Source organism: Heliconius melpomene, chromosome 21, assembly GCF_056956725.1.
Source record: "Heliconius melpomene rosina isolate 202511_hmr_F chromosome 21, ASM5695672v1, whole genome shotgun sequence".
In the NCBI taxonomy this organism is placed as follows: domain Eukaryota; kingdom Metazoa; phylum Arthropoda; class Insecta; order Lepidoptera; family Nymphalidae; genus Heliconius; species Heliconius melpomene.
Genome location: NC_140409.1, coordinates 2,156,252 through 2,184,087, shown reverse-complemented (window position 1 = coordinate 2,184,087; position 27,836 = coordinate 2,156,252). Strand labels below are relative to the sequence as shown.

At 33.9% G+C, this 27,836-nt stretch overlaps 1 protein-coding gene across 3 annotated transcripts; it reads left to right on the top strand.

The window, feature by feature from the left end:
- Nucleotides 1–379: 379 nt before the first annotated feature.
- Nucleotides 380–26,656, top strand: roq (RING finger and CCCH-type zinc finger domain-containing protein roquin). Of its 3 annotated transcripts, none has more exons than XM_085205878.1 (16): nucleotides 380–542; nucleotides 674–860; nucleotides 3,062–3,225; nucleotides 5,298–5,435; nucleotides 5,967–6,074; nucleotides 6,563–6,896; nucleotides 7,791–7,949; nucleotides 8,151–8,277; nucleotides 9,194–9,339; nucleotides 13,680–13,782; nucleotides 14,057–14,376; nucleotides 15,293–15,393; nucleotides 18,012–18,071; nucleotides 18,253–18,354; nucleotides 18,944–19,024; nucleotides 19,329–26,656. In XM_085205878.1, exons 1-15 carry the CDS (start codon nucleotides 381–383, stop codon nucleotides 19,010–19,012), a joined length of 2,280 nt encoding a protein of 759 aa, XP_085062004.1. In that variant the 5' UTR covers nucleotide 380; the 3' UTR covers nucleotides 19,013–19,024; nucleotides 19,329–26,656. The 3 variants fall into 3 exon arrangements, with proteins under 3 accessions (XP_085062004.1, XP_085062003.1, XP_085062002.1); XM_085205877.1 differs by having other exon boundaries at nucleotides 8,139–8,277; nucleotides 18,947–19,024; XM_085205876.1 differs by having other exon boundaries at nucleotides 8,139–8,277.
- The last annotated feature ends 1,180 nt before the right edge of the window (nucleotides 26,657–27,836 follow it).

The window sequence follows — 27,836 nt, the reverse complement described above, 5'->3', positions numbered from 1 at the left end:
TTGGGATGTTGGATAGTTACTCTGCACAGTAGAGAGATAGTTCTCATCATAAAAGGAAGAGGTTTTGGATGATAGAGATAGGGTGTAGGTAATATTTTTTAAGATAACAATTTTAAGTGATTTCTATTTGTTCTTAGTTTAGTTTAATGTTGCCTGATGAGCAGTATAAACCAACACTGCATTTTTTGTACCTGAGTGATATGATATGTGATAATAATAATTTGTCTCACAAGTGGGAATCAAACCAACAACCTGCTTTTATATTCAGATGCTGTGCTGCTGCACCATAGCAGTCAACATAAATGAATAAATAACAGTTTATTGTCTATACTACATTTTTAATACATTTCCATAAAATAAATAAAAATGTTTATTTTAGAATGCCAATCCAGGTGCCGCAATGGACGGACTACCTCAATTGTCCAGTGTGCTGCCGAGAATTTGGCCCCCCACCGAGGAGCCCTATCAGTCTAGGATGTGGCCATACACTTTGTGGGCACTGTCTTAAACATTTACATCGGAAGCAATGCCCTTTTGATCAGGTTACTTATATATTTTTTATGGTATTTTTGAAGTGATTCAAGTTTACTGATGTGGTTTTTTGTTCTTTTCAATTATAGTATTAACAGATAAAAGAACATTTGTTAATCAATGTTTATTTTTAATACATTAGACAGTAATCCACACGGAGCCAGACGAGTTAGTGGTAAACACGGCGTTGCTACAGCTAGCTGGTTACAGTCCGCCAGCACAACCGTACCACCCTCCCGCCATCAAAGCCCTACCGGAACATGACAGGCAGGCTTATGATGTTATTGTGCGGTGCTTGGAGCACCTTGCTATAAATCTTAAGATCTGTGGTAAGAAAACCCTTTCTTATACAATAAAATTAATACAAGTACTTCCATGTATAATTTATCTATCCATAAATGTAAAGCAACTGTCTGTTCATTCTTACAAGAGAAAACATATGAGGAAACAGAATTATTTCTACAAACATTGTTGTAAACTATATTATAAAAATCTTATACTACATGCATAATACATACATATTCATATACATACCTTACATATAACACAAATACACATACACACACACACAGACACATACACACACGCACACCCATCTTATATACTGACCAAAATATTTATAATATTGAAGAGATAATTAGGTTATAATATAATATGTACATTAAGACTTGTAATTCGTATAAAGGAACACTTCATTTAGTACCCCCCGTGGGACACGGCACTGTTACTCTTTACTACGGGTTACTTTGTAACCTATCTAAGAGGACAGTACCTTAATCAATTATTGTATCTAATAAGTGTTTAAATAAAGATTATTATTATTATTATTATCTAGCTATATGTACAGCGACGATCGCTGGACACGTAAGCGTAGGTATGGAAATGTATTTTGCTTCGAATAATAATTATTTATGATATCGTTGAAGAAAATATTCTTCGTTGTAGTTTCTGTTAGAGCCTAATACAAATCCAAATCAATTAGGAATATTTTTATCTAAAGAGTGTAACAGATTGTAGCTTTATTTTTAAATAAATAAAAAATACAAATTACAAATTATTTTCTCGTCGATCTTAATGAATGCTACGTATTTCTCGATTCATTTTACCAATTGCAAGTCCAATTGCTCATTCGTAAAAAAAAAATCATGATTAAAAATTGTTCCTGAATAATATTCAATAATTGAAAATTACTCTTGATAGACTGTATGTAAAATGTTTGAGATGGGTAAAAGTAGCACGTGACCTCATCCGAATGTGAACGCGGTGGTTTCTCCTCTCTGGTAAGACAAGCGGCATGGAGTTCTGAACCATCTAAGTCGTTTTTTGTGCGTTGTCTTTCAGTCACTTGGTAACAAAAGTGGAAGCAAATTCATATACTATACATATTACACGCTCCGGACCACACAGCGATTTTGAACCAGGTTTCTATAACCAAGTAACTATATTAACTTCACACGCCATTCAATTTATAAAGACTTGTGACGCTATCCTAGTTGTGTTTTATCCTGTTATATTGGACTCGACTGCATAATCAAATTTCCGCCGATTTTAGGCCACCGTGTAGTTTTAACTTCGTTTTTCGTAAGCTTTGATGCCCTATTCGATATTTGTGTTGGTTATTTTATATATTTCATGGTGTATTTTGTGGTGATGGCTGGATATATTTTAGTGGGAGTGAACGTAGTGTCCTGTCTCTACATTTTTTGCCTTGTAAAAATTGACTCCGTCGTGGCGCAGCGGCACAAGGGTGTGACTGTAACGCGACGGTTGCGGGTTCAATCCCCACTCGAGGAAGTGAAATATTTATTTACGTTTATATTTCCATTTCTTCGCTCTGGTGCCGAGGCAAAGCGTGGCGTTGAGTTCTGCCTCTCAACACGCAATGCCTCCAGAATTCGGCGAAAAGTGGGCAACGGAGTATCTTAACACTAGGTTCCCTCTGCCTACCCTGCTTGTGCGGGATACAGCGTGAACTTGATTTGATTTATTTGATGAATGTAAAAATATAGATATTACTCTAATCGCGGTTGCACCACACAACCTTCCTTCAATGTGAGACTCATTTTCTATAAACTTTTTTTAACTATTTAAGGAATAGTAGATGTATACAAAAAAAAGCAAAAGTAGTATATTGATTTTGAAACTTTTTATTTTAAATCCATGGCAAAGTTATAACAGCTTTATTGAAACGGAAAGTTTTAATAGATAATAGTCAATTTATAATTGGTTTTAAAGCAGTGAATAATGTTAGATGATGACGCAATATTTATTAATTGAGGATGTTGTTAGTGATTTGGTTTCGTGATTTCATACGAATAAAACGAGACGTCGTTCCCCCCCACTAAATACCGGAAAGAAGAACAGAGTGTCTTAACACTAGATTATACCTACTCTGCTAAATTCGACGTGACGAGATGCGTGAAGCTAAACTTAGACATAATTATTCCTCCTAGTTGAGATCGTACTCATAGCTATCGTGTTCACTAGCATTAGTTTAATCGATATTTTGCCATTATTTTTTTTCACACAGCAAGCAACAGTTCGGCCGGCAATCGTCTATCGAGACCTATGCAACGTAAGTTGGTGACACTGCTACAGTGTGCTATAACAGACGAGGAGGGCAGAGGGCGGGCGGCGAGGGCGGCGCGGTCTTTGGGCGAGAGGACCGTCACTGAGCTTATATTGCAACATCAGGTTAGTTCCCACTGCATTCACCACTCTGCGAGTCTTGTTGCCAGAGCGAGGACATGAAATTATATCATAATTAATTCAATCCCGAGTGGGAATCGAACCCACACACAAACGAACAAGCGTCGCGTTTGCACTCATATGTTGTGGCTCTTTTTTATTTTTTAACAAATTTTGTTATTTATCCCTTTTCAACTAAAGAGATTGTATAGTATTTTTATTTTATAGTAGCCTGGTTTACAGATTTTGCTTAGAACGGTTGTTAGTGATTAAAATATTTAAGAACTGTTATGTTAAAACTGTAAGTATAGGTGCGGCGTCGTCTTCCGCCACTCCTGCAATGCCCGTATTCGCGATACAGCGTTAGGCTATAAAAAAATTAAAATTACTATTCAAGCTAAGATTACTATCTATCTACTACTCAACCCCAACGCAAGCGAAGAAATAAAAATACTAGTAAATAATAATTCATTCCCTCGAGTTGGGATCAAACCCACACCATTCATACCCTTATGGTCCTGCGCCACGACGTGTTTATATTATGTATATTATAACAGTAAGTAGACATTCACTGTGGACATATCGGGCTGTTAAGGATTGTAATACAGTAATTTGTAGATAAACATATCGAATATGATGCCATCGTGACGCCTTTGTAAGCGCGTAAGATAAATTATATTATAACTGATAATGCAATAAAATAAAGTTTAAAGTTTTGAGTTCAAAATTTAGAACGGAATAAACAAATTAAAACTATGATTTATTTAAAGTAAATTTTACTTCGATCATTTATACACTAGATAACGGATTGCATACAAATACGACTTAAAAATATGGCACCAGTCAATATAAACAGAAATTCATTATATGATTACACACAGACTTATGACATAAGATCATTTGAATAAAATCCAACCTTATAACAGTGCGTTAAGGTTTAGTTTCGTATAGCGCGTAATGGATATATAACATTTTATCCCTAATCTATCTATCTATCAAAATTTTCTTTCAACTGTTTTTAACCCTCTGCAATTGACGCGAATTTCCCAGAGACACCGCGAAATGTAAAGTTCGGCTTATTACGGCGGCTTTCAGTACCTTATTGTAATGAGCTTACGCGTTGGGCAGTGTGTGAGAGGTGGTTGCAGGGAGCCCACGTGTGCTTAGAGGGAGAGAAGTATTCACGAGGCTAACACGCCAACTTTTGATACTAGACTACCTTCTCAGTAAAATGGTTATATTTTCTCTATTTTAGATAATGTGTGTTTTTCTATTATTTCCCGTTATTTAAGAATTTAAAAATATAAAAATATAAAATTTTGCTTCTAAAGAATAGTCAAAACCTAACAAAGACTTTTTATGGAACACAAAATTTTTCGTGCTCGTATTTCTTTTGCCGTTTTCTAGACTGTAATCCTTCATCTAGGGTATAATTGATCGAAGACATTTTATTAATAATATTTCTAAACAACCTAACATGTCTTCCATTGTAAAGATTCTGTCGTACAGTTCAATCCCGTTTGGGGGAATAACTTATTGTTTTTTTTTGTAGCGATAAATCCTGAAAATAGAAAATTATTTTCAGGTCTATATGTCCAGTTTAGAATTCAACTAAATAACCTATTGCAAAAGTAAATTCTCCCGGTATCCTGGTTTCTCGGGCAAGGATATCAGGTTTCCGATATGAAAATATTGTTATACAATCTACACAACACATCGGAAAAAAATCTAGCAAATCGAATGACAAAAAGTTGACGCCGTTTGCAAACACACCGTTAAAATATATTCTTACATAGATTAATTGATAGATGCAAGGTGAGACCGCCATGCTTCAGCTACACAACTTCTGATTAAACCGTACGGTTGTGGATTCGATTCCCACGTAACAAGACAAAGCACGGTGTCGTAGAAATTGGGAAACGGAGGTCTTAACATTAGGTTCCCTATGCCTAACGACTTTTAAAAATAAACAGGCACAATATATAGATACCTACATAAAAATGTAGTTCTTTTATTTGCTTTTCTCTAAACGATAGAATGAATAATTGACTAGTTACATCTATAACTTTTGTTTCTAGAACCCCCAGCAGCTCAGTGCTAACCTGTGGGCGGCGGTTCGCGCTCGCGGCTGCCAATTCTTAGGCCCGGCGATGCAGGAGGAGGTCTTGAAACTTGTGCTTTTAGCGTTGGAGGATGGTTCCGCACTTTCTAGAAAGGTGAGTTTGTTATGTGGTATGTAGGTTAGTTAAAGAATTATTTTTTTATTTATATGTAATTAATAACCATACTATAAAATGGCTCAGCCTCTTGGCCTCACCTGTGTTTACAAACGGCGTCAAATTTTTGTCATTCGATTGCATTCGATGAAACAATGATTTTTAAGATTTATATATTTATCTCAGAAACTTTTTAATCGATTTAAATGTAGCTTTTATTATTGTATTTTAATGTGCTGCTTCCTTTAATATTTAGTATTTGTTTCATTTCAATCGGTTTATTAAATGAAAATAATAAATTATATATAAAAGAAATTTAAAATATAGAAACTACTTACTTACATAGTTATTAGTTGCTTATTACTGTTTATCAATGTTCGTTTATGTTGATGTATGATGTATTGATATTTATGTGTCAGCTGGAAAGCGTCTTTTTCATATTTATTAAATAGTTATAATAAGAGTTCACAGAATTAGAAGATCAGATTTTAATGTTTTTAATATATTTTCGTTATTTTTTTTTGTCAACAGGTGTTGGTGATGTTTGTTGTCCAAAGATTAGAGCCACACTTCCCGCATGCTTCCAAAACTAGTATAGGCCACGTCGTCCAGCTTCTTTATAGGGCTTCTTGTTTTAAGGTAATATCAACAAAAATCTGACAATGTTTCTTCTTTTGAAAAAAATACTCATTTTTTCTATGGATGTGGATTTGATTCCAATTCGTAGATGTGGTATATTTAAATTATTTATATTTTCCGGCTCTGGTATTCAAAGCGCAGCGTTAAGATGTCAGATGTGATAAGTGACTTTTATCGACTCTATTATGTTGGAAAAAGTGAGATGGTATACTTTAATTGTCAACATAAGAAGTTTTTTTTATAAAAGATTTTTTTACTCTGAAACTTTTTAGCGGGACATGCAGAGGTACACTGGGATTGTATGTTTATTGGTGGAACTCAAGGCAATGTTTCGTCTCGTTACCAGAACTACAAAATGAAAATATTAAATATTTTATTTCTCGAGTGGGCATCGAACTCACAAACTGTTTAGTTTACAGTCGCACGCTTGTGCCCCACGCGCTTTGACTGAAGCTATACTGAAAGTTAGAAATGCCAATTCCTTCCAGGTATCAAAACGCGAATGCGACTCCTCCCTAATGCAACTCAAAGAAGAATTCCGTACCTATGAGTCGCTGCGTCGTGAGCACGACGCCCAAATAGTACAAATAGCAACCGAGGCCGGTCTCAGGATAGCTCCGGACCAGTGGAGTGCACTTCTGTACGGAGACACAGCCCATAAGAGTCATATGCAGAGCATTATAGATAAGCTGCAAACGCCACAGTCTTTTGCGCAGTCGGTTCAAGAGTTGTTCATAGCGTTGGAGAGGATGGGTGACCCTGCTCAGCTGGTGGTGATGAACATCCATTTGGATAGATTGGCCAATATTGATACTAATCCAGGTTAGTAGAAATCTAATTTGTTACTATGGTTAGTCGGTTAATTGTGATGGTATAGGATTTGAAGGAGTTGCGGCTTGTGGTTTGCAAGTTATTCACTTTGCGAATGGTTTAGGAGAAACGGCCCTTACTAAAAGCTAGCTTTCATGCAGGAGAGAATTTCCTCTAGGAAGATAGTATTGTAAAAAGACACTTGACACTTGATATATTTTCGTTTATATTAGTTTCACTTATATTATATAAATTTCGCGGCGTTGAATTCCGCCACTTGAATATTAGGCGGTGCGTCGAAAACGGATAGTTCTCGCAACTGGTTCCCTATACCTACCCTGCCATATGCGGCATACATAAATAATTTAAAAATAATAAAATTTTATTTACTTCAGTTTGCTTTGACAAAGCACGGCGTTAGGTTCCACTATAAAAAATGCAATCTCTAAATTATAACATTGAAGAATCATACGTACTGTATGAAAACAAGCAGCAACACGCAAATATAAATTTAAATTATAATTATGCTTCCACTAAAATAACATTTTATTAACCATTCTGTTCTATTCAAAGTTGAATACTGTTTAAAGTTTTAAAAGCTTTTCATTTGTTATATTTCGCTCATTCAACAAAACTTTTACTTATAAATAGGATTATGAAACTCTGTCCTATATTTTATAAGAAGTTCTTTCTAGCTTCACGCTGTATCCCGCACATAGCAGTATAGGTAGGGCAAGCAAGCTGGGAACCTAATTTTAGGACCCATTTAGACACTTCCGTTTTGCCGAATTCTGGAAGTATTGGCGGAACTCAACGTAAAAATATTTAATATTGCATTTTCTCAAGTGGGAAATCGAACCCCTAACCTGTCAAGTTAACAACTATAATTAAACTATTTCTTTTCAGATGCAAAAAGTCCAACGTGGCAGCAGCTAGCTGAAATAATAACGTCCATCAAAGAAGTGGTCACCGGCCTGATACATTACTTGCAACTGCAAGCCTCTGGTCGGGATTCGAATCACAATCAGAAATATTTACAAGAAAGATGTATCGAAGCTTCTACAAGTAAATATTAGATTTTTTTGATTAAGATTGCTATTTATAGCTAAGTTATTACGTGCGGTCGTACACGCGTACCAGCCCTTGCTTCGGGGTGGGACTCAATAATACAAGACTGCCATGTTTAGGGACGTCGTCGCCAGATCTTACTATTAATTAAGTAATTAATCGAATAATAGTGTCAATATAGAGCAGATGTGTTCTTAGGCCAGCCCTCGCCGCAAAGTGGGACGCAGCAGTACAAGACCGCAATGTGTAGGGACGCCGTGGCCACGTCCTACTGCCCCAGAGGCAATACATGCACTTTCGCGCACTTTGAAGAGGAATTGGAAAGGTGAGGGGCATAAGCTTGTGGGTTTGATTCCCACTCAAAAAAATGAAATATTTGATATTATGCGTTTTATATAATTTGCGTTGTATTCCGGCACTCAACGCGCAATACCTCTAGAGTCAGGTGGAAAGTAGGAAGCGGTGTGTCTTAACACTCCACTTCACACTTCTCAATCACGCAGAGGCGAGAGACGCTTCCCACAATAACACTCTATCACGCAGAAGGATTCTCCCTCTGCCTTCCCTGGTACGTGTGGAATACAGCGTGAAGCTGATAAAAAATGTTATATAATGATGTTGGTTTTTGTGTGTATATTGTTATTATTTTTTTATTTGAACAATTATGCTCCGGTTTTGCGATCTCACTTAAAATTAAGTTAGCTAAGTTTTCTTGTATTCCACCTTTTATTAACATTCAGGCTATGCTGAAGTTTATTAATAATACTACTATTTATATTTATTAATAATACTATATATTTTATATGTGTCATCCGTTTCAAATATTTATATTTAATATTTTAGAATACTCGCAATTGTTTCATGTATCTTACTTTTTTATTTATTCAATAGTTCTTAGTGACATATGCATAGCGATATTTTCTATATTTTGTATGCTATATTTATTTGTTGCTACCTTCGGCAATATTGGCTTGCGCGAACTCTTATTTCATATTTCTTGTAATGCTAGTTTTATCATAAATTATATATTTTTAAGTGCAATGTTGTTGATTATATTTAAATTTATTTATATTAGGAATACTCTGGTAAAACAAAGCTCGCTGCTGAGTTCCGCCACTGTTCTTATATGTCTCAATTATACGTATATGATGGAAAGCGGAGTGCTTATAAAATATTTTTATTTTATTTTGTAATATAATTTATTAATATATTTTTATTTACGAATTCTATACTACTTTCAGATACAGAGTCTTGCCCAATTCGAGTCAACCGATAAACGGAAACTACAGCTTCATGCCAATGCCCATACAGCCTATATTACCTCAAATGTATCAACGTTTCCCGATACCGCCGCCTCACACTCATTTGGATAATTTTAGTGTGCCACGTGAGTTGTTATTATATTTATAACTAGCGAACCGCACGCGGCTACGCTCGCTCATATTCTCATGTGAATAGCTTTCCTGATCTAATAACATTCTCATTTTAAAGACAATGTCCGTACATTGATAAAAAAAAATCAGTCAGTTGCAAACTTATTTTGTAGCAATATTGTCGCTTGTAATTCTTCATATTGACATAACTTTTTTTATTATATGAACTAAATGAAATAAAATAAACACTAAATGGAGGAAAGGAAAGCTTAAGGAAAGTTTCCCAAATTATAATATTGAAAACTACATTAAATCGGTTAAGCCGTTTCTGACATAAGTGTGAACAAACGCACAGACAAACAGATAAAAATAAAAATTAAAATGTTTTCGGTTCTATTACATTAACAAAGGCCCCCAATAATAGATTGGATGATCGATAGATGCGATGAGTTACGGTTTTATTATGTGTATAGATATTTATAGACTCTTTAGTAATAAGTCAATAACGCGTAGCGATTAAGTTGCGATGGGAGGGCCGTTTTTGACCTTGCTACGGCGAATGGATTGTCCCAATTGGTTGAGTCGCCTACGCGACTCCCGGACGTGGACAACCACAATGCCTCCTTATTGGACCTTCTGCTGACTTCGCACCCGGAACAGTACCAGGTTGTCGTCGATGCTTCTTTGGGGTCTTCTGACCACTGCCTGGTACGGAGTGTCGTGCCCATTAAGCGCGGCAGTCGCAGAACACCCGCAACTCGTCGCGTCTAGCACTACAAGTCAGCAGATTGGGATGGGATGCGTACATTTTACTCATTCTATCCCTGGGGGCCGGTTTGCTTCTCTTCTGATGATCCTAGTACCTGTGCCGCTGCTGTTGCCGACGTGGTTCTGCAGGGCATGGAACTTTATATTCCTAGCAATGTAGTGCCCATCGGTGGCAAGTCACAGCCTTGGTTTGATACGTCTTGCAAACTTGCTGCCCTTAGCAAACGCGAGGCATATCAAATCTGGGCCGAGGCACTGGCTACTAAGGATCCGAAGGTGAAAGCCTCAAAAAGAGAGTATAACCGGGCCTCTAGGTCCTTTAAGCGGCAAATTGCCAAAGCAAGGTCCGAGCATATCGCCAAAATCGGTGAGAAGCTTGAGAGCTACCCGTCCGGAACTCACCAGTTTTGGGCGCTCTCAAAGGCGGCACTCGGCAACTTCAGCCAGCCTTCGCTTCCGCCTTTACGCAAGGGGAATGACATCTTGGTCCATACGGCGAAAGAGAAAGCCGATCTCCTGGGCGCTCTCTTTGCCTCGAACTCGACTTTGGATGGCCAAGGATCAACGCCACCGACCATACCGCGGTGCCAGAGCTCAATGCCTGAGGTTAAGTTTAGCCAAAAAGCTGTAAGGCGAGCTCTGTCCTCTTTGGACATCCATAAATCGAGCGGGCCAGATGGCATCTCCCCCTTAGTACTTCGCTCTTGTGCTCCTGAGCTGACACCGGTGCTAACGCGTTTATTTCGGCACTCTTACTCAGTCGGCGTAGTCCCAAATTCATGGAAGAGCGCTCTTATCCACCCGATCCCGAAGAAGGGCGATGGTTCCGATCATCAATAGCCAGTTCTTGGTTTATCTAGAGGATCACCGATTGATTAATGACCGTCAATATGGCTTCCGCCATGGTCGCTCAACCGGTGATCTTCTAGTTTACTTTACCCACCGTTGGGCTGCGGCTATTGAAAGCAAGGGAGAGGGCCTGGCAGTTAGTTTGGACATGGCGAAGTGTGGCATGGGGCGCTCCTTGCTAAACTTCCATCCTATGGGCTTCCCGAGAACTTATGCAGGTGGATCGCCAGCTTTCTCACTGGGCGCAGCATCAAGGTCGCTGTCGACGGTTTTTGCTCCAAACAAATGCCCGTGAACGCTGGCGTTTCCCAAGGCTGCGTGTTGTCCCCCACGCTGTTTCTTCTGTATATCAATGACATGCTGGAGGATTCTAGCATTCATTGCTATGCAGATGAGCACGGTGGACGCTGTTTACTCTGGCCGCGCAAGTCTTTCTCGAGAAAACGCTGAATAGTGCCGAAATAAACTTGTGTCTTCTGTTGAGGCATCCCTCGAAAATGTCTCTTCATGGGGTGAAAAGAACCTGGTCCAATTTAACCCCCTGAAGACACACGAGTGACTGCCAGTATCGCGATCATCTGGAAAGCAAGGCCAAGTTGGCCTCGAAGAAACTGGGGGTCATCAATAGAGCGAGACGGTACTTCACGCCAAAACACCGATTGGCTCTATATAGGGCCCAGGTTCGGCCACACATGGAGTACTGTTCTCATCTCTGGGCTGGTGCACCCCAGTATCAGCTTGACCCATTTGATCGCATACAACGTAGAGCTGTCCGAATCATTAAGGACCCAGTAAGCTGTGAAAGGCTTGACACTTTGGCTCTGCGTAGAGACGTCTCCTCGCTGTGCGTTCTCTATCGCATTTATCATGGTGAGTGTTCTGAAGAACTGTTTGACCTGGTACCTGCCGCCGAATTTTCTAACCGCACAGCACGTCACAAACTTAAATATCATCCACACCATCTGGATTCGTGGCACTCCACTACTGTGCGGTTTTGTAGGAATTTCCTTCTACGCGCCACCGAACTGTGGAATAGCCTAACCGCGGCAGTGTTTCCAGGTCAGTACGATATGGGTACCTTCAAAAAGCGCGTCTATCTCCACCTCAAAGGCCGGCAACGCACCTGTAGCTCCTCTGGTGCTGCATGGGGTCGTGGGCGGCGGTGATCATCATCAGGTGACCCGAACGCTCGTTTGCCTTGTTCTTTTTCCATAAAAAAAAAAAAGTAGTAACGTAACGATTGTGGATTCGATTCCTATTCAGGGGAAGGAATTATTTTCATTTCGTCGCTCTGGTGACTAGACATTGCGCCGCGTTGAATTCGGTCACTCAACACGAAATGTCAAAATTGTAAAAAAGTGTCTTAACAACTTGGATCCCTCTGCCTACCCCGCTGTAAACGGAACACAATGTAAACGTAAAATATTAAACGCTTCTTGTAAGTACTGTAAAGTAGGCTGTAAACAGTGCTGAAATAAACTTGTGTCTTCTATTGAGGCATCGCTCGAGAATGTCTCCTCATGAGGTGAAAAGAACTTGGTTCAATTAAACCCCCTGAAGACACAAGTTTGCGCGGTAACCACAACAAAACCCATTCATCGTATCGGCAGTCTTTCAGAACACTCCCCCTACAGCCGCACCCCGTATCAGCATATTGGGCCTTAATGTTTCGAGTGACTGCCAGTATCGCGATCATCTGGAAAGCAAGGCCAAGTTGGCCTCGAAGAAACTGGAGGCCATCAATAGAGCGAGACGGTACTTCACGCCAAAATACCGATTGGCCCTATATTGGGCCCAGGTTCGGCCACATATGGAGTACTGTTCTTATCTCTGGGCTGGTGTACCCCAGTATCAGCTTGACCCATTTGATCGCATACGACGTAGAGCTGTTCGAATCATTAAGGACCCAATAAACTGTAAAAGGCTTGACACTGTGGCTCTGCGTAGAGACGTCTCCTCGCTGTGCGTTCTCTATTGCATTTATCATGGTGAGTGTTCTGAGGAACTGTTTGACCTATTACCTGCCGCCGAATTTTCTAACCGCACAGCACGCCACAGACTTAAATAACATCCACACCACTTGGATACGTGGCACTCCACTACTGTGCGGTTTCGTAGAAATTTCCTTCCACGCGCCACCGAACTGTGGTATGGTCTATCCGCGGCAGTGTTTCCAGGTCGGTACGATATGGGTACCTTCAAAAAGCGCGTCTATCTCCACCTCAAAGGCCGGCAACGCACCTATAGCTCCTCTGGTGTTGCACGGGGTCGTGGGCGGCGGTAATCACCATCAGGTGACCCGAACGCTCGTTCGCCTTGTCCTTTCTCCAAAAAAAAAATAGTAATTTATTCAAATTTGAATTTAATGTTTCATACAAAGATTAGGTACAAGTCTAACTTAAAACATTTATATTCTTTTTTTTATTTATTTATAATTTTTAATTATAAAAATATTTTTTTATATTGCTATTATAAACTTCACGCTGTATCCCGTTGTTTCCCGAGATAATCAAAATATATTTAATATTTTCATTTCCTCGCACTAATAACCGGGCAAAGCGTGGCGTTGAATTCCGCCACTCAACACGCAATACCAGCAGAATTCGGCAGAATGTGGGAAACGGGAGTGAACAAAGTGTCGTAACACCTACCTTGCTACGTGCGGGATACAGCGAGAAGCTAAAAAAAACGTTATTTTGTGTAAATGCCTATATTTACTTATTTCGTTTGTTATCAGCCATTCAACAAATAGCAACCCAACCAATGGCTCAGGACTTACTCGCTGCACCAAACACGGAATTTAGATCTGAAAATCCACGAACAGAGTGTGTTCAGCCTACGTATGTATATTTATTATGTTTATTTTTATATAAAAAACACTTGTAATGGTTGTTTTTATATTAAGAAGAATATATTTTATAATTTAAATATTTTTTAATTATGAATATAATTAAAAATTATTTAAATAAACATAAAATAAACCCGTGATTTTTTTTGTTAAATTAATGATTAATGATTGATTTTTTTACGCAAAATAACTATAAAACATAAATGAAAATTACAAAATAATATATAATGATAAACAATAAGCAATAATTATAATATTTTCGCCAGGAACTACGCATCAGCTATAATGCACAACCAACAACCAATTACAATGAATCAAAATGGCGGCGTAATGATACCTCTACCAGACCGTCCGTTCTACGGCCGTCTCAACATGATGACTATACGTGATGAACCCGCCAATAACATACAATTCCCAAGACCTGACTTCGTAAGCCCTGTGTTTCAGGGGCCTAATAATTCTGGTCCAGGACCTGGACCTATAAGTAATTTTCAAAATCAAGACAATATGGCCGCCATGCCGAATATATTTGTGCCGGTACACCACGATACGACGAGGAATATTAGTCCATATTCTTTTGATGATCGTGAGTTTAAGTATAATTATGTTTAATTATAATTTTTGTGCTTAGTTTTACTTTAGTGTCGTGGTAGAAAAGAAATTCACCGTTTGTACTTAATGTAAAAATAAAAAATGGTCTTAACAATTCTAGATTTGAATATACCTATAATCAGCTTTACGCTGTACCCCGCTCTGTCAGGGTAGGCAGAGGGAACCTAGTGGAAAGACACTCCTTTGCCCACTTTTCGCCGTCTTTTTTGGGCGGGCATTGCGTGTTGAGCGGCATAACTTAACGCCGGGAGTTTGCCAGAGTCGAAAAATGAAAATATTAATAAATAGTTCATTTCCTAAGTGGGAATCAAACCCACAACCGTCGCGTTACAGTCACACCCTTGTACTCCTGCGCCTCGACGGCCCCGTACCTCATGAAGATACATATGTCAAATATATATGCACATATAGTGCCAAGACATATTGTACTCTTAATTGAAAATAGAAACATGCTTTTATATTTATTTGAAGTTCTTATTATTTTTTTAGTTTTACATATTATGATAAAAATAGAACAATGAAGTGAAAATCACATATCTAATACAAGTCACACATATCTGTCGTGTTTTAATAATTATAACACTTATTTTATTATTGAAAATAGTATATTAATAGTGTAAAAATAGTATAATAATAATATAAATAATACAGGTGTTATTCCGAAATACTTACATCAAGCCCTCAAAACCATAGATATACCTGATAACACATACTACACCATGCAAAAATGAGCCATATTAAACACTTGCAGAATTGTCAACACTTGTTTCTTAAATTAATATAACATAGTGAAGTACTCTTGGCTTCGGCCCGCGGACTTTACTTACAATACCAAACCTTTACCAAAGTTTTGTGAAAGTAGAATGAACATACAAATATTATTATTTCAGCAATACCTTCAGAACTACTACCGGACTATAGAGTGAAAGCGCCCGGCTTCGCTCCCGTAGTCCGAGAGCGTCGTATCGAACCGTCTTGGCCTGCTAATAATGTTAGTATTTTTATATTATTAATTTTAGTTTTAAGTTTACTTTTATTTTGAATATTTAAAAAAATATACATAATTAAAAAAAAACTATTGGTGAAATTAAACAGTATTTTTATTTATTATTTGTTTTAATGTAATTTGTCAGATATTGAAAATGCTATAAAAATGTTGTAAAAAATTATAAAATGAATATTATTTTATTATATACTAGCGGCCCGCTCGCGGTTTTACCCGCGTGAGCTGTGTTATTATTAATTGCTGTCTCCATGACTACGTCCTAGTGACGTCTATGCAAAATTTGAGACTCCTAGCATTTGTAGTAACGAAGTTTCATACAAACTTTCGACCCCAAAAACAACCCCTTAGAAGTCGAATATTGCAAATTCCCGTCTTAGCGAGCACCTACGTCCTATAAGTAACTGATGAGTGAGTGACCTTTCGATTTTATATATATAGATATATAAATAAAAAACAAGTAATAAAAACCAATTATTACATATATATCTTTTTTTTTTAAATATTCTTTATTCAATTAGACTATTATTATAAGCACTTTTGAAGCCGGCAAGTAACTCAACAGTTGCTCTTTTCAAAGTCAATGGTACAATTTATTTCATTAGCTGGCAAGTATCCTGCATTACATTCAATAGACATATTTTAAATTTCTGTATTGGCAAACTAAGAATACACTGCGGAATTTTATTATATATGCGTATACTCAGACCCATAAAAGATTTATTAACTTTTTGGAGGCGAAAATTTGGCGTAACAATCTTATCTTTATTTCTCGTTCCCTATCATATGACTGTCACTATTTTTACTATGACAATGTATATTTTGTCGGACAAAGAGAATATTATAATATACAAATTGGGAAGCAACTGTAATAATACCTGCATCTTTGAAAACATCTCGCAGAGAATCTCGCGCTCTTGGGTTATAAATATATCTCACGGCTCTTTTTTGGAGAATAAATATTGAATTTATGTCTGAAGCACTGCCCCATAGCAGCATTGCATAAGATAAAATACTATGAAAATAGCTATAGTGGACTAGTCGGGCAGTTTCAACGTCCGTCATTTGTCTTACTTTTTTTATTGCGAACGCGGCAGAGCTGAGTTTATCCGCAAGTACTTCCAGATGAGTATTTCACTGGAGTTTGGAATCTATAGTTACACCTAAGAAAATAGCTGATTCCGACAAATTGACAGCTTCTCCTTTAATTAGTAGACTAAAATTACTCCGCTTTACTAGTATCATCCTTGAAAAGTATCAATATCACATAGGTTCTTCAAATAAAAAGGCAGATCGTTAATATAAGATAAGAGAGAAGAATAGATCCTTGTGGAACGCCCATCTTTAGAGATCCAAATGATTTTACATTATTTATACTAACCTTCTGGATTCTTCGGTTTAGCAATGAGGCAATAAGATCAAGGGCAGTATCCTGTATACCATGGTCTACACAATCAAAGGCTTTGGATAAGTCACAAAACACTCCAATTGCATTCTGTGACTTCTCCCATGCGTCATAAATGTGCTTTAGGAGTGCAGCACCCGCATCCGTAGTGGGTGCGCCTTTGGTGAAACCATATTGCTCACTATGGAAATAATTGTTAATATTTAAGAAAATTGTGAGCTGGTTGAACATTATTTTTTCAAATATTTTACTTACGGATGGCAAAACAGAGATCGTTCTGTAATTTCCAGACTCAGATCTATCTCCACTTTTGTAATGCGGCACTATTTTGCTATATTTCATTAAATCAGGAAAAATACCGAATTCTACACAACCGTAAAAATTAAAGCAAGTTAAGGAGCAATATTAGGTATAATTGAATTAAGAACTTTAACATACATGCCCCATAAGTCACCAGTTTTCTTTAAATAAAGGCTTTTAAAATTTTTGACAATTTCATCTGGTGACATATTCTTAAACACAAAATTTTGTCTACAAGTATTTACATGGGTTTTTAGTATTAGTTCTAGCTAGCTTCCGAAGGATATGATGGCAGTGAATGTGTTACTTCAATAGATATATCAGAAAAACTTTTTTGAAAAGTATTTGCCACTAAAATTTTGATGCCTATTTACATGTTAATTATAATTTAATATTATTTAAAATTGATATAAACTTATAGTAGTGTGTATATATAATAGAGTACTGTATAGTTTTTTGTATTGGTGTATTTGTCTGAGGCAAATATCAAGCAAAGTGAGACAATAAATAACGGTGCCAAAATGTGAGAAGGGACGTAGCTCACTATAAATATGAGTTTTGTGTAGTAAGATATATGTGGGAATATAAAAAATTAAGAAACAAATAATCCCCGGGTTTTACAAATTTTAAAAATCCGTTAGCACACTGACAGACGATAGCTCACGGCGGTTGCACAGTTTAAAGTTCGTATTCTTCTTCTTCTTTTATACACAAATGACACTTAATTAGTTTATTTTACAAAATCTACAGTAAATTATATATTTTGATACTATTAAATACATATTTTATAATTAAAATTACGGAGCTTTTCATTTGACATGTTGCCTAGGCCAGTGCTGCCAGCCAACTTCTATTCTATCTTTTTGGTTTACATTTATTTTCATATATTGTTTTGTCTTAGGTTTTTAATTTTGACTCCATAAGAAGCTCATTGCCACACGGTCCGTCTACAACTGAAGATGTAAGTATATAGATGATTTGTATAAAAAATAGAACGTAACATATTTTTATACATTTTCTTCATAAATATTTTTCATTCCTGATTGTAGAATAACACTTTAAAAATGTTAAAAAAAGAAGTTTAGGATTAATTATTGTTTCTTTATTTCTTATTTATATTGATATATTGTATTTTTTGTCAGATATTCACAGTACCGAGTGACAGGCGCGTGGTGGGGGCAGATCGACTGGCTGTAGATAGATTAACCACTGTAGCTTCAGATTTAGCAAATAGAGCTGACGATGTAAGTACTTACTTAATTTAACTTATTTTAATTTTTTTCTAGAATTTTCTAATAATCAGTTTTTATAAATTTTAGTTAGATATCTGTACTAATTTCATAAAACTGAAGAGTTTGTTTATTTGAACGCGCTAATCTCAAGAATTATTTGTTCAATTGAAAATTCTTATTGTGTCAAATAGCCCATCCGAGGAAGGTTATAGACTATATTTGTCACGCTACGATTAATAAATAGTTGGGAAGTAATAATAAAAAAATGTTGTAAAAATGGAAAAGCTTAGCACTTTAGTTATTTCCATTTAATTTGTCAAATCTGGTAGTGCTGGTGAAGCAATAAGTGTAAGGAATTCGGTGGTAAGTGGGGTACGGAAGTGTCTTAATGTCAACAGAGTGTCTTAACACAAGGTTCCCAGGATTCATCTGCCTCAAAATATTTAATGTTTCAATTCCACCACTGGGGATTGAATTCACAACCGTCGCGTTGACAGTCTTGTGCCCCTGCACCGCGAGGGCATCTGTAATGTAATAATAGTTGAATAACAAATAAATGCATAGTACTTTATTTAATAATTTTTATTATTTGTTTCCATAGCAGGAGCTAGAAGAAGAGCTCCAGGCATTAGAAAGACGTATAGACACTGAATTCAAGAGTACAGATTAAATAATATCAAAGGTACCACTTGACACCAAATCTTAAATACATATTATTTGATTAATTAATCAGGGGCAGCTTTTTATGATGGTTAAAATTCGGAATTGGAATTTATCAAATCAATAAAAATATTTCCACTATCGTCGTTCGTTTCGTGAATCATACCAAATTTATCATATTTTCTGACTCCAAGATTTCTCTTCAACACATTGCATAGATGTAGTATTTATTATTATTTTTAATATTTTAAAATGAATTCATAAGTATAATCAACAGAATAAATTAGTAGTTTTACAAAGGATTCCTTCACACGTTTCCATTTTAGGTAATGAAATTGCTGACACACTGGCCAAAGAAGGAATTACGGTTGGTCTTCCAATGGATCTATTGAACAGGTATTTCCTGATTCCGTGTTTATTTATAAATATATAATATAATACTAAATTATATTTTTGCATAACTGTTATGCATCATATGTAAAACATTTTACATACAGAATAACACTATATTTATACAATTGTTCTCGAACTTGTAAATCGGTTTTTAAGTATACCAAAACTTATGTTTATTTTAGTCTTAGTATCGATGTGTTTTATTTGTTTAATTCATTAAAATCGATAATTTAAATCAAATTGAAATGTGAAAGTATCTTCCATTTTTTTTAAATCAATCAAATATTATACTTCCATTGATATTTTTATGATATAATTTACAGCTAATAAAACTTATACATCTAAAAAATATCAATATTTTTAATTAATTTATTTAGTTTTTAGTGGGCGTATAGTGGACATAGTCTAGATGTCATGTAAAAAAGGTTTCAGATTATATGATTACTTCATTATATGTACAAAATATATTTATTGACACGTATTTTATAGCTACAGCTTGGTTGAATATTCGTGTAATATATAGTATATTGGACATACATGATAGGCCGTCTCGAACGTTTGGGTTGGGTTGGCGAAATCCCGCTCGGTGTTATTAATTATTTTCATTTCTCTGCTCTGGTAGGCAAATTAAAGCGTTGAATTTCGACACAATGTCTCAAATTGGGTGGTGCCTGGGGTAAAGGTATCTTAATACTAGGTTCACTTTGTCACCTGATACAGTATGAAGCTAAAAAATATGTATATTACATATTATATATATTTATGTATATAACTGACTTGCGTATTTTATGTTGGCAAGCTTTGTACAATGAGGATAGTTGTTTTTCCGTTATTTATAACAAATTTAACATTAAAATATTTGTTATACAGTCATTATTGGTCAATTTTAGATTAAATCGTTAACAGAAACCATCAATGGTCAGTCATTGCATTAATAAATATAAAAAGATAAATATAGAAAGATAATTAAACTTTTTTTTTATAATTGACAAAATTATAAATAATAAAAGCTCACTTTATATTTAAATATACATTAAATATATTTTTTTTCCAAAGAACGAACAGCTGTAGCTTGTATATACCGTGTCACATTAATATGCCAAAATATTATTAATATATCTTCCACTAAAAGACTAACTAACAGTTTATGACTGAGTGTAGTCAAAGAGCTTCATAATTTTGTACTTCCATTAAAAACACAAGAAAACAAAATATTCACAATTATTTAATTTTTCCTAACAATAATTATAAATAAATAGTATTGAAAACCTAGTATCATTGCTCACTATTAAATAGAATTTGCCAAAAAAATAATAAATCGCTTAGTTAAATTATATCCTTCATGTTTTTTTTATGTAATAGTTAAAATGTATATATATAGAATGATAGAAAATGAGAAATATTTGTTACAATTATTTTTATTTTGAATGTAATATTTAGTAATGCTTTCATTTCCTCGCTCTGGTGACGAGGCAAGGCGCGGCGTTGAGTTTCGCCACTTAACAAATAGTGCCTCCAGAATCTTATTTTCTATCATCCATATATGCATACAAATGACGTGTAAACTTCTATGTAGTGTACTAAATACGACATTGTGATAACGTAGTATGAAAGGGGTTCGAATTTCTGCCTTAATAAAGTTACAATCCGTACTAACTATAAGTACTTAGATACGATCGTACTGTGAATATTTATAATAACCAGAATAAATGCAAATATATATTAATATTAATTTTAATTATTATATTTATATTGCTGTTTTGAATAAACAAATTTATTATATAAAATATAATTTTTTATTTTACAATTTAAACGTATACTATAGTATAGAAAAAAAGTGAAAAAACAAGACTATAGTAGTATAAGTATAGCTTTCTGAAATATGAAATAGTTCTCTAGAAAACTAATTGTTGACAAAACAGCTATATAAATATATGTATATAAATAAATATTCATAATTAACTTAGAAAATGGCCTTAATTTTTAATATCTCCAAAGATATATGGTATCTCTATATCTTCTTTGACTTAACAAATCATCTCTTTAAATTTATTAAAATTTGTATTTCGAAAACAAAAGGTACTAAAATATTTTTCTTATCATATCATAAATTATAATATAACGTTAATTTCGTTAATACATTTTATTTATTGATATCTTCTATAAAAAACACAAGACTTTTAAATTTTATTAGTTTATGTGAATATGAATGGTTTAAACGCGAAAAGTTGAGGTTTTGTGTTATCTCTCATTTGGTGCAACAATGACGTATTTGCAGTTTTTTTAACATATCGCTGGAGACGCAATCTAAGTCTTTCCGCATACATTGACATATTTAACTTATTTAAAAAAAAATGAATTACGTCATTGATGCACATAGACATATATTTTAAACTAGTCTTGCCGTCCAATAATTGACTGTCCTTTGAAATGAGACGAAACTGATACTCATTTTACGTGAACTAAATTGTCTCAGAAATTGTTTATAAATAAAGAATTCGTTTTACTATTACTTTTCTTAGATTGAATCATTCGACGCCATTTTGTTTTTTGTTTGTGTTTAGGACGATACATGACTTAATGTGGAATCAATTGAGGACTCGCCATCCGTTTGGTGAATATCTGTATTTATTTTATAATATTTTAATTTCTTCGTAAAATCATTATAGCGTTCAGCGTTCAATATATATATATATATATTTAATATATGTGTAGAAAAATTATAAAAAAATAACAGACTGTGAATAAAGTATAGACCTCGTGTGTATAACTGCCCTTAGAGTAGTATAGCGTTAATAGGTATCGGCCTAAGAAACACTTCTATTTAATAATAATAATAATTTTTAATATATACAGATCATGTTCTCTCCTTAATAAAATACGTTCCTTTTGTTAACAATCTCAAAAACTTAAAGATTTGTAGTTAAACTACAATATTTACCTGATTTGACATTTTATTAATTTGAGTTTGACTTGATACTTATTAATCATTCAGATTCAGATAATTTCATTCGAATTATTGGTTTCTTTTTCATTGAAAATATTATTTGCTTATTTCTTTATGTTTGAAATATTGGTTGTTTGCGTGACTTCCTTAGATATTTGCTTTGAAAAAAAAATCAGCTGTATCCCGCACACAGCAGGGTAGGCAGAGGGAATTTAGTGTTAAGACACTCCGTTCCTCACTTACTGCCGAATTCTGGAGGCATTGCGTGTTGAGTGGGAGAATTCAACGCCGCGCTTTTCCTCGACACCATAGCGAAGAAATGGAAATATAAACGTAAATGTTTATTTCATTTCCTCGAGTGGAGAACGAACCCGCAACCGTCGCGTTACAGTCACAATTTTGTGCCGCTGCGCTACGACGGCCTCAATTGCTTGCGGCTTACTTTGTTTACTCTTTTTTAAATTTATTATGAATATTTTTTGCTTATCAATTTTAGTTATAATACTTACTTATTACGTTTTATACTGAATTGTTATTTTTTGATCGCTTACCTTCCATGTATTGCTAAGTAACTTTGAATTTAACTTGACAAAAATGTTTTCAAAAGATATTATAGTGAGTATGAAAAATTAAATGCTAAAAAAATTTTAAAATCCGTCTAATCTTAAACTGAACATACAAACACATACAATTAAGTGTAATTACAATTACACGTCATTTGTCACTCAGTCAAAAATATATATAAAAAAATATAAATAAATAAGACAATTTTTAATCGCCTTCGAAAGTAAACGAGTTTGGCTCAAACTCAGACATTAGACGATTTTGATTAGTCTATTCTTAGAAGAACTCTTATGTCAAAGTAACTCAAAGAAGAATGTTTTCAGGTACATAAATATTGTATATATATATATATATATATATATACATATATTAGACAGATGGTATTTTTGCTCTTATGAACTTAAAATAAATAAAATATATTAAATTATTTATTTATTATTGTTTTTTTTTGCCGATGCTATTTATGTCATTGTTATTAACTATTTGCATGTTTTTGTAAGTTCAGTTTTACAGTAGATTATTTATATCGTAGTTTTTTTTTTTAATTCCAAAAAAAGTTTGAGCATGCATTCACTTAATTAATGTTAGTTGTATTAATGTGATAGTAATCGGAGAGATATATTTTATGTATTGTATTCGTAGCAATCTATGGAAGTATATATTAGAGTTAGGTCAATATATAAGTAATTTGCTATATTGCTAAATGTTAGGAGATACGAGATAGCGAATTGTGGACGTAGAATAAAAACGGTTATTGATAATAAATTTAAAATAGAAATTTAAATACTGCAATAAATTACTTCAATGCTGTAATAAAATTGAGGATCAAAGTGAACAAAATTTCTTAAAAGTAAATTTAAAATTTTATACTAACACAAAAAGTTTGCAACCACTGCTCAGTATATTTAATAAAGTCCGTTTTTATTTTACGATCACGATAAGTAGTTCAACAGTGTCATAGACTATGTAGTTCAGTATACAAACTGACTATTGCCCAATATGTAAAACGACTATTCAACTAAATGTCATATAAACACATTCATTAAAGCATGAAAATTTTTGCATTATTTTATATTTTCGCTATAATTTCGACGTATGTAGATCATATATTGTATAGATTTCTTTAATGTTAATATAATATATCGATTTGTACGCTAGTGGTCTAATACACACCCGAGTGAGTTCTAATTTTTTATTATAGTGGAAAGTTGTTGATATAAGAATAAAAGTGATATTTAAATATCATCTATTAAAAATGTTTAAAAAATACGCAAGTGTTTAATATTTTAATAAGTTTGTAAAATTAATTAATTATTATATTATTGCTGTAAATTTATGTCTGTGGACGAGTGGACGACTGGTACACGAGAATTTATAGTCTGTATTTTCGTCTTTCATACAAATTCTTTGTTTTATTAAATTAAAATAAACTTATCACTGGGTATTTAAGAGATATTTAGGAACGCTCTAACTACTGTTAACTTAGTTTATGTAAGCAGTTTCAACGATCAACGCTTCGGTCGTGTTAATAATGCTAGAATGTTTATATATTTTTGGTATATAATGGTGGGCGATATCTAAGGCTGGTGATATACATCTATGTATTTCTCTATATACAGAAGAAAAATGTATAAATTATGTAAGTGTGTACAATACATACAGCTGAGAGATACAACTCTACGCCGATTGTAAATAATACATAAAACAATTTACTTTATGTTATTTGATAGAATATCAATTTATATTATTAATTTTTTATATAGTTTTTATAACAATGCGGTTTTTTTCGCATTCTTTTTTCTTATTAATATTTGTTTTTTCGAGAAAAGTAGTTGTATGTTGTTAACATCTTTTATTGTGATCTCAACGAGTTCTTTTTTCTAATAGTCACAGCGACTATATGAAGTGTAAAATGAAATAATATTTTGTGCAATTATTAATAATTTATGTGCAATAACACTTTGGCCCGCTAATGATTTACGAAATAAAAATATTTAATCAATTTCTGCATATTATATACGTACCTATGGAAAACAATATTTAAATTCAACGATAAATAAAATTTTTTTACACATATTCTTTATATATTTGTAATTTATTATTTATATATTGTTTTAACATTTTTATTTCGAAAATTTTACATATTCTTTATCTACATATACAATTTATTTCCATTTGTGTAAAATGACAACCGTTAATGTATTATTGTTGCATAGAAAATGTTCTGCGATAAGCGTTTAACAAATTTAACTATAAAAGTTATATCTTATTATAGACCGCTAATCCAATTAATCTAAAATAGAATAAATAATATTTTTTATTTTTTTATTTTCTAATGAAAGAATATCGTGATGTTGCTTGAAGATTTTAGCTAAATATTCGCATGAACCATCAAATATATACAATTAGTATACTACAAGATTTCTATTTTATAATGAATTCCACTATTGGATTAATTTTTGTTTTCATAAGCATTGTGCGTAATTAAATATAATTTAATTTCTCCTACAACTATTTCATTATAATCTGTGCTCGATTGGATTAGCGATATAACCCAACCATATACAAAAGTTAACTAAAATAGGATATTTTCATTTTCAAATAATGTTACACGCGTCCATCTGGACATGGAGCAGTGATAGACGCTTTGATAGATATAAAAATATCTAACACGTAGCTTCATGCGAGCAAATGATATTGTATAGTTCATACCAAATTGGTTTTGGTTCATTTTTTTCCTAGGAAAAGTTAATTTTGTATTTATGACATGGTCTGTTTAAAGACCTTAATCATTCACGTCAAACGTCCAAGATGGCGGCGACGTGTCAAGGTTTATTTATTGTTTGGTAAAAAAATAAATATACTAATTTATAACCAAATGTACATCGAGTTTCCGAAAGATCTATATCGAGTGTAAATCATTATCTTAATCATTAGATTATTTATGTAAACTTGTGATTACTTTATTTATTATTAGCATAGTTTATGTTAGCAATATGCTCACTTATGTTTTGAGACACAATTTTTTTTCTTTGTTTTCCTGGTTTTATGTTCTTTTTTAATGTTTGTATTTTTTGAAAGCAATACATAAATAACCAATTTAAATAAAAAAAAAATGTTGTGACATGATATAATTTTTTTTTTTACATTTTGTAAAGTATGTAAATACAGTAATATTGTTTTTTTTATCAATCAAAAAATTGCATAATTTGTGTCCCATTACTAAATGAATGTATAATATCGTTCATAATATAATTAAGTGGTTTGGAATCTGACGGTCATTGTTGGCCGTTTAAGTAATACGGCGTCGGGTTGCGTCTTTCAGTTTTATTTTTATAGAATTTTATTGGAGGCGCGTTGTCTCCGATCGAACGTCAAAGTTTGCATTTGTTTAAGAATGCATAGATTTTCTCTTCTGATAAAAAAAAAACATCTAACCTACGAATATGAACGGCGTCGAGAGCGCTGTTAGAATTTTTAATGTATATGTATGTATGTATATGTATAAGAGTAACATAATTATTATGTGATTTGATTTCTAGGAGTCAATGCGAGTAACTTGTATTGTATGTATTGCTTTAAACGTTTGTCCGTGAGCTCTCGGGACTAAATTACTAGTTACTTTTAAAATATTTGGGCTAGAGCCTATTAGATGCATTTTATTACGCGATTATATATTATTATTTGTTGCTTGAAGAGTTTTGTTTTAAATCCTTTTCTTTTATGAAATAAAAATGTTTTGTGGTAAAATGTGGTTTTTTATTTATCCGATCTAACTTTTACTGTAAAACAGAAATAAAGTTAATTAACATTACATTATGTTCCATAGAAAAGTTAATACTTTTCTAATTCAATAAAACAGTCATTTTTCAGCAATTTAGTCAAACAATATACTTTATATTAATGTAACTTATTTATAAATAAATACAAAATGTTAGGGGAAATTTTCCAAAACTTTTGCAATAGTGAAAATTGCATTTAAATCGGTTAGCTATTCCTTAGATCAGCGTGCGCAATCGGACAGACAAAATTTTTAAAACTGTTTTGAGTTAAATGCAACAACAATGTTTTTTATATATCTTCCATGTGCCGACAACGAGTAGACAGAGACAGTTACGATATTAGAAGAATAAATTATTATTTATTTTCGTATAAATGAATTTAAAGAAAGTTTTTACGAAGTCAAGTATTATACAAATTGTTTAAAAGTGATATTTTCATTTATTACAAATAAAAGTGTATTATTAAATGAAAACTGTAGAAACATACCTAAGTAAAGACTTACACAATGAAACACTAATAGTAAAAGACCGTATGCTAATCTAACGCGCTAAGTATAATCAAAATTCGTTCTAGTCGAATGATTCACGTATGAGTCACTAAACTACCCCCAACAACACCACCCCTTACGATAAATAGTTCTTTGAACATTGTACGTAGTTTACAATCATAATAATTCTGTTAAATTTGTTAATGAAACAAGGTAGAAAATGTTTTGTAGAAATTGGCGGTTTTAATTATGTGTGGATGTTTTTGGTTTAATTTAGTATTTTAGGGTTGGATCTTGGAGATCTAAGTATTATGTAATAGTATGTCGTCAATACTTGACTGATGCTACCGTTGAGGAAGTACGCAATAGGTTCGAATCCCACTTGTTGATACGTTTTTAAAATACTGTCTAGATTAGATTTGATTTCGTATTATTAAACTTATAACTGAAATGGTTTGGCCACGTTACGCGCTGGCCTAAGAACTATGTTGGATGCAATGCCTTGCTATATCAGTTCCTGGAGTGAGACCTCCGGGACGCCCAAGGATGTCGTGATGCAGGACATGAGAGCCAATGGTCTAACCACCCAGGACGCAAACCGTGCAAAGTGGAGTAAGTTGAGTAGGAAGGCAGACCCTGGCAATAGCCGAGATTAATTCC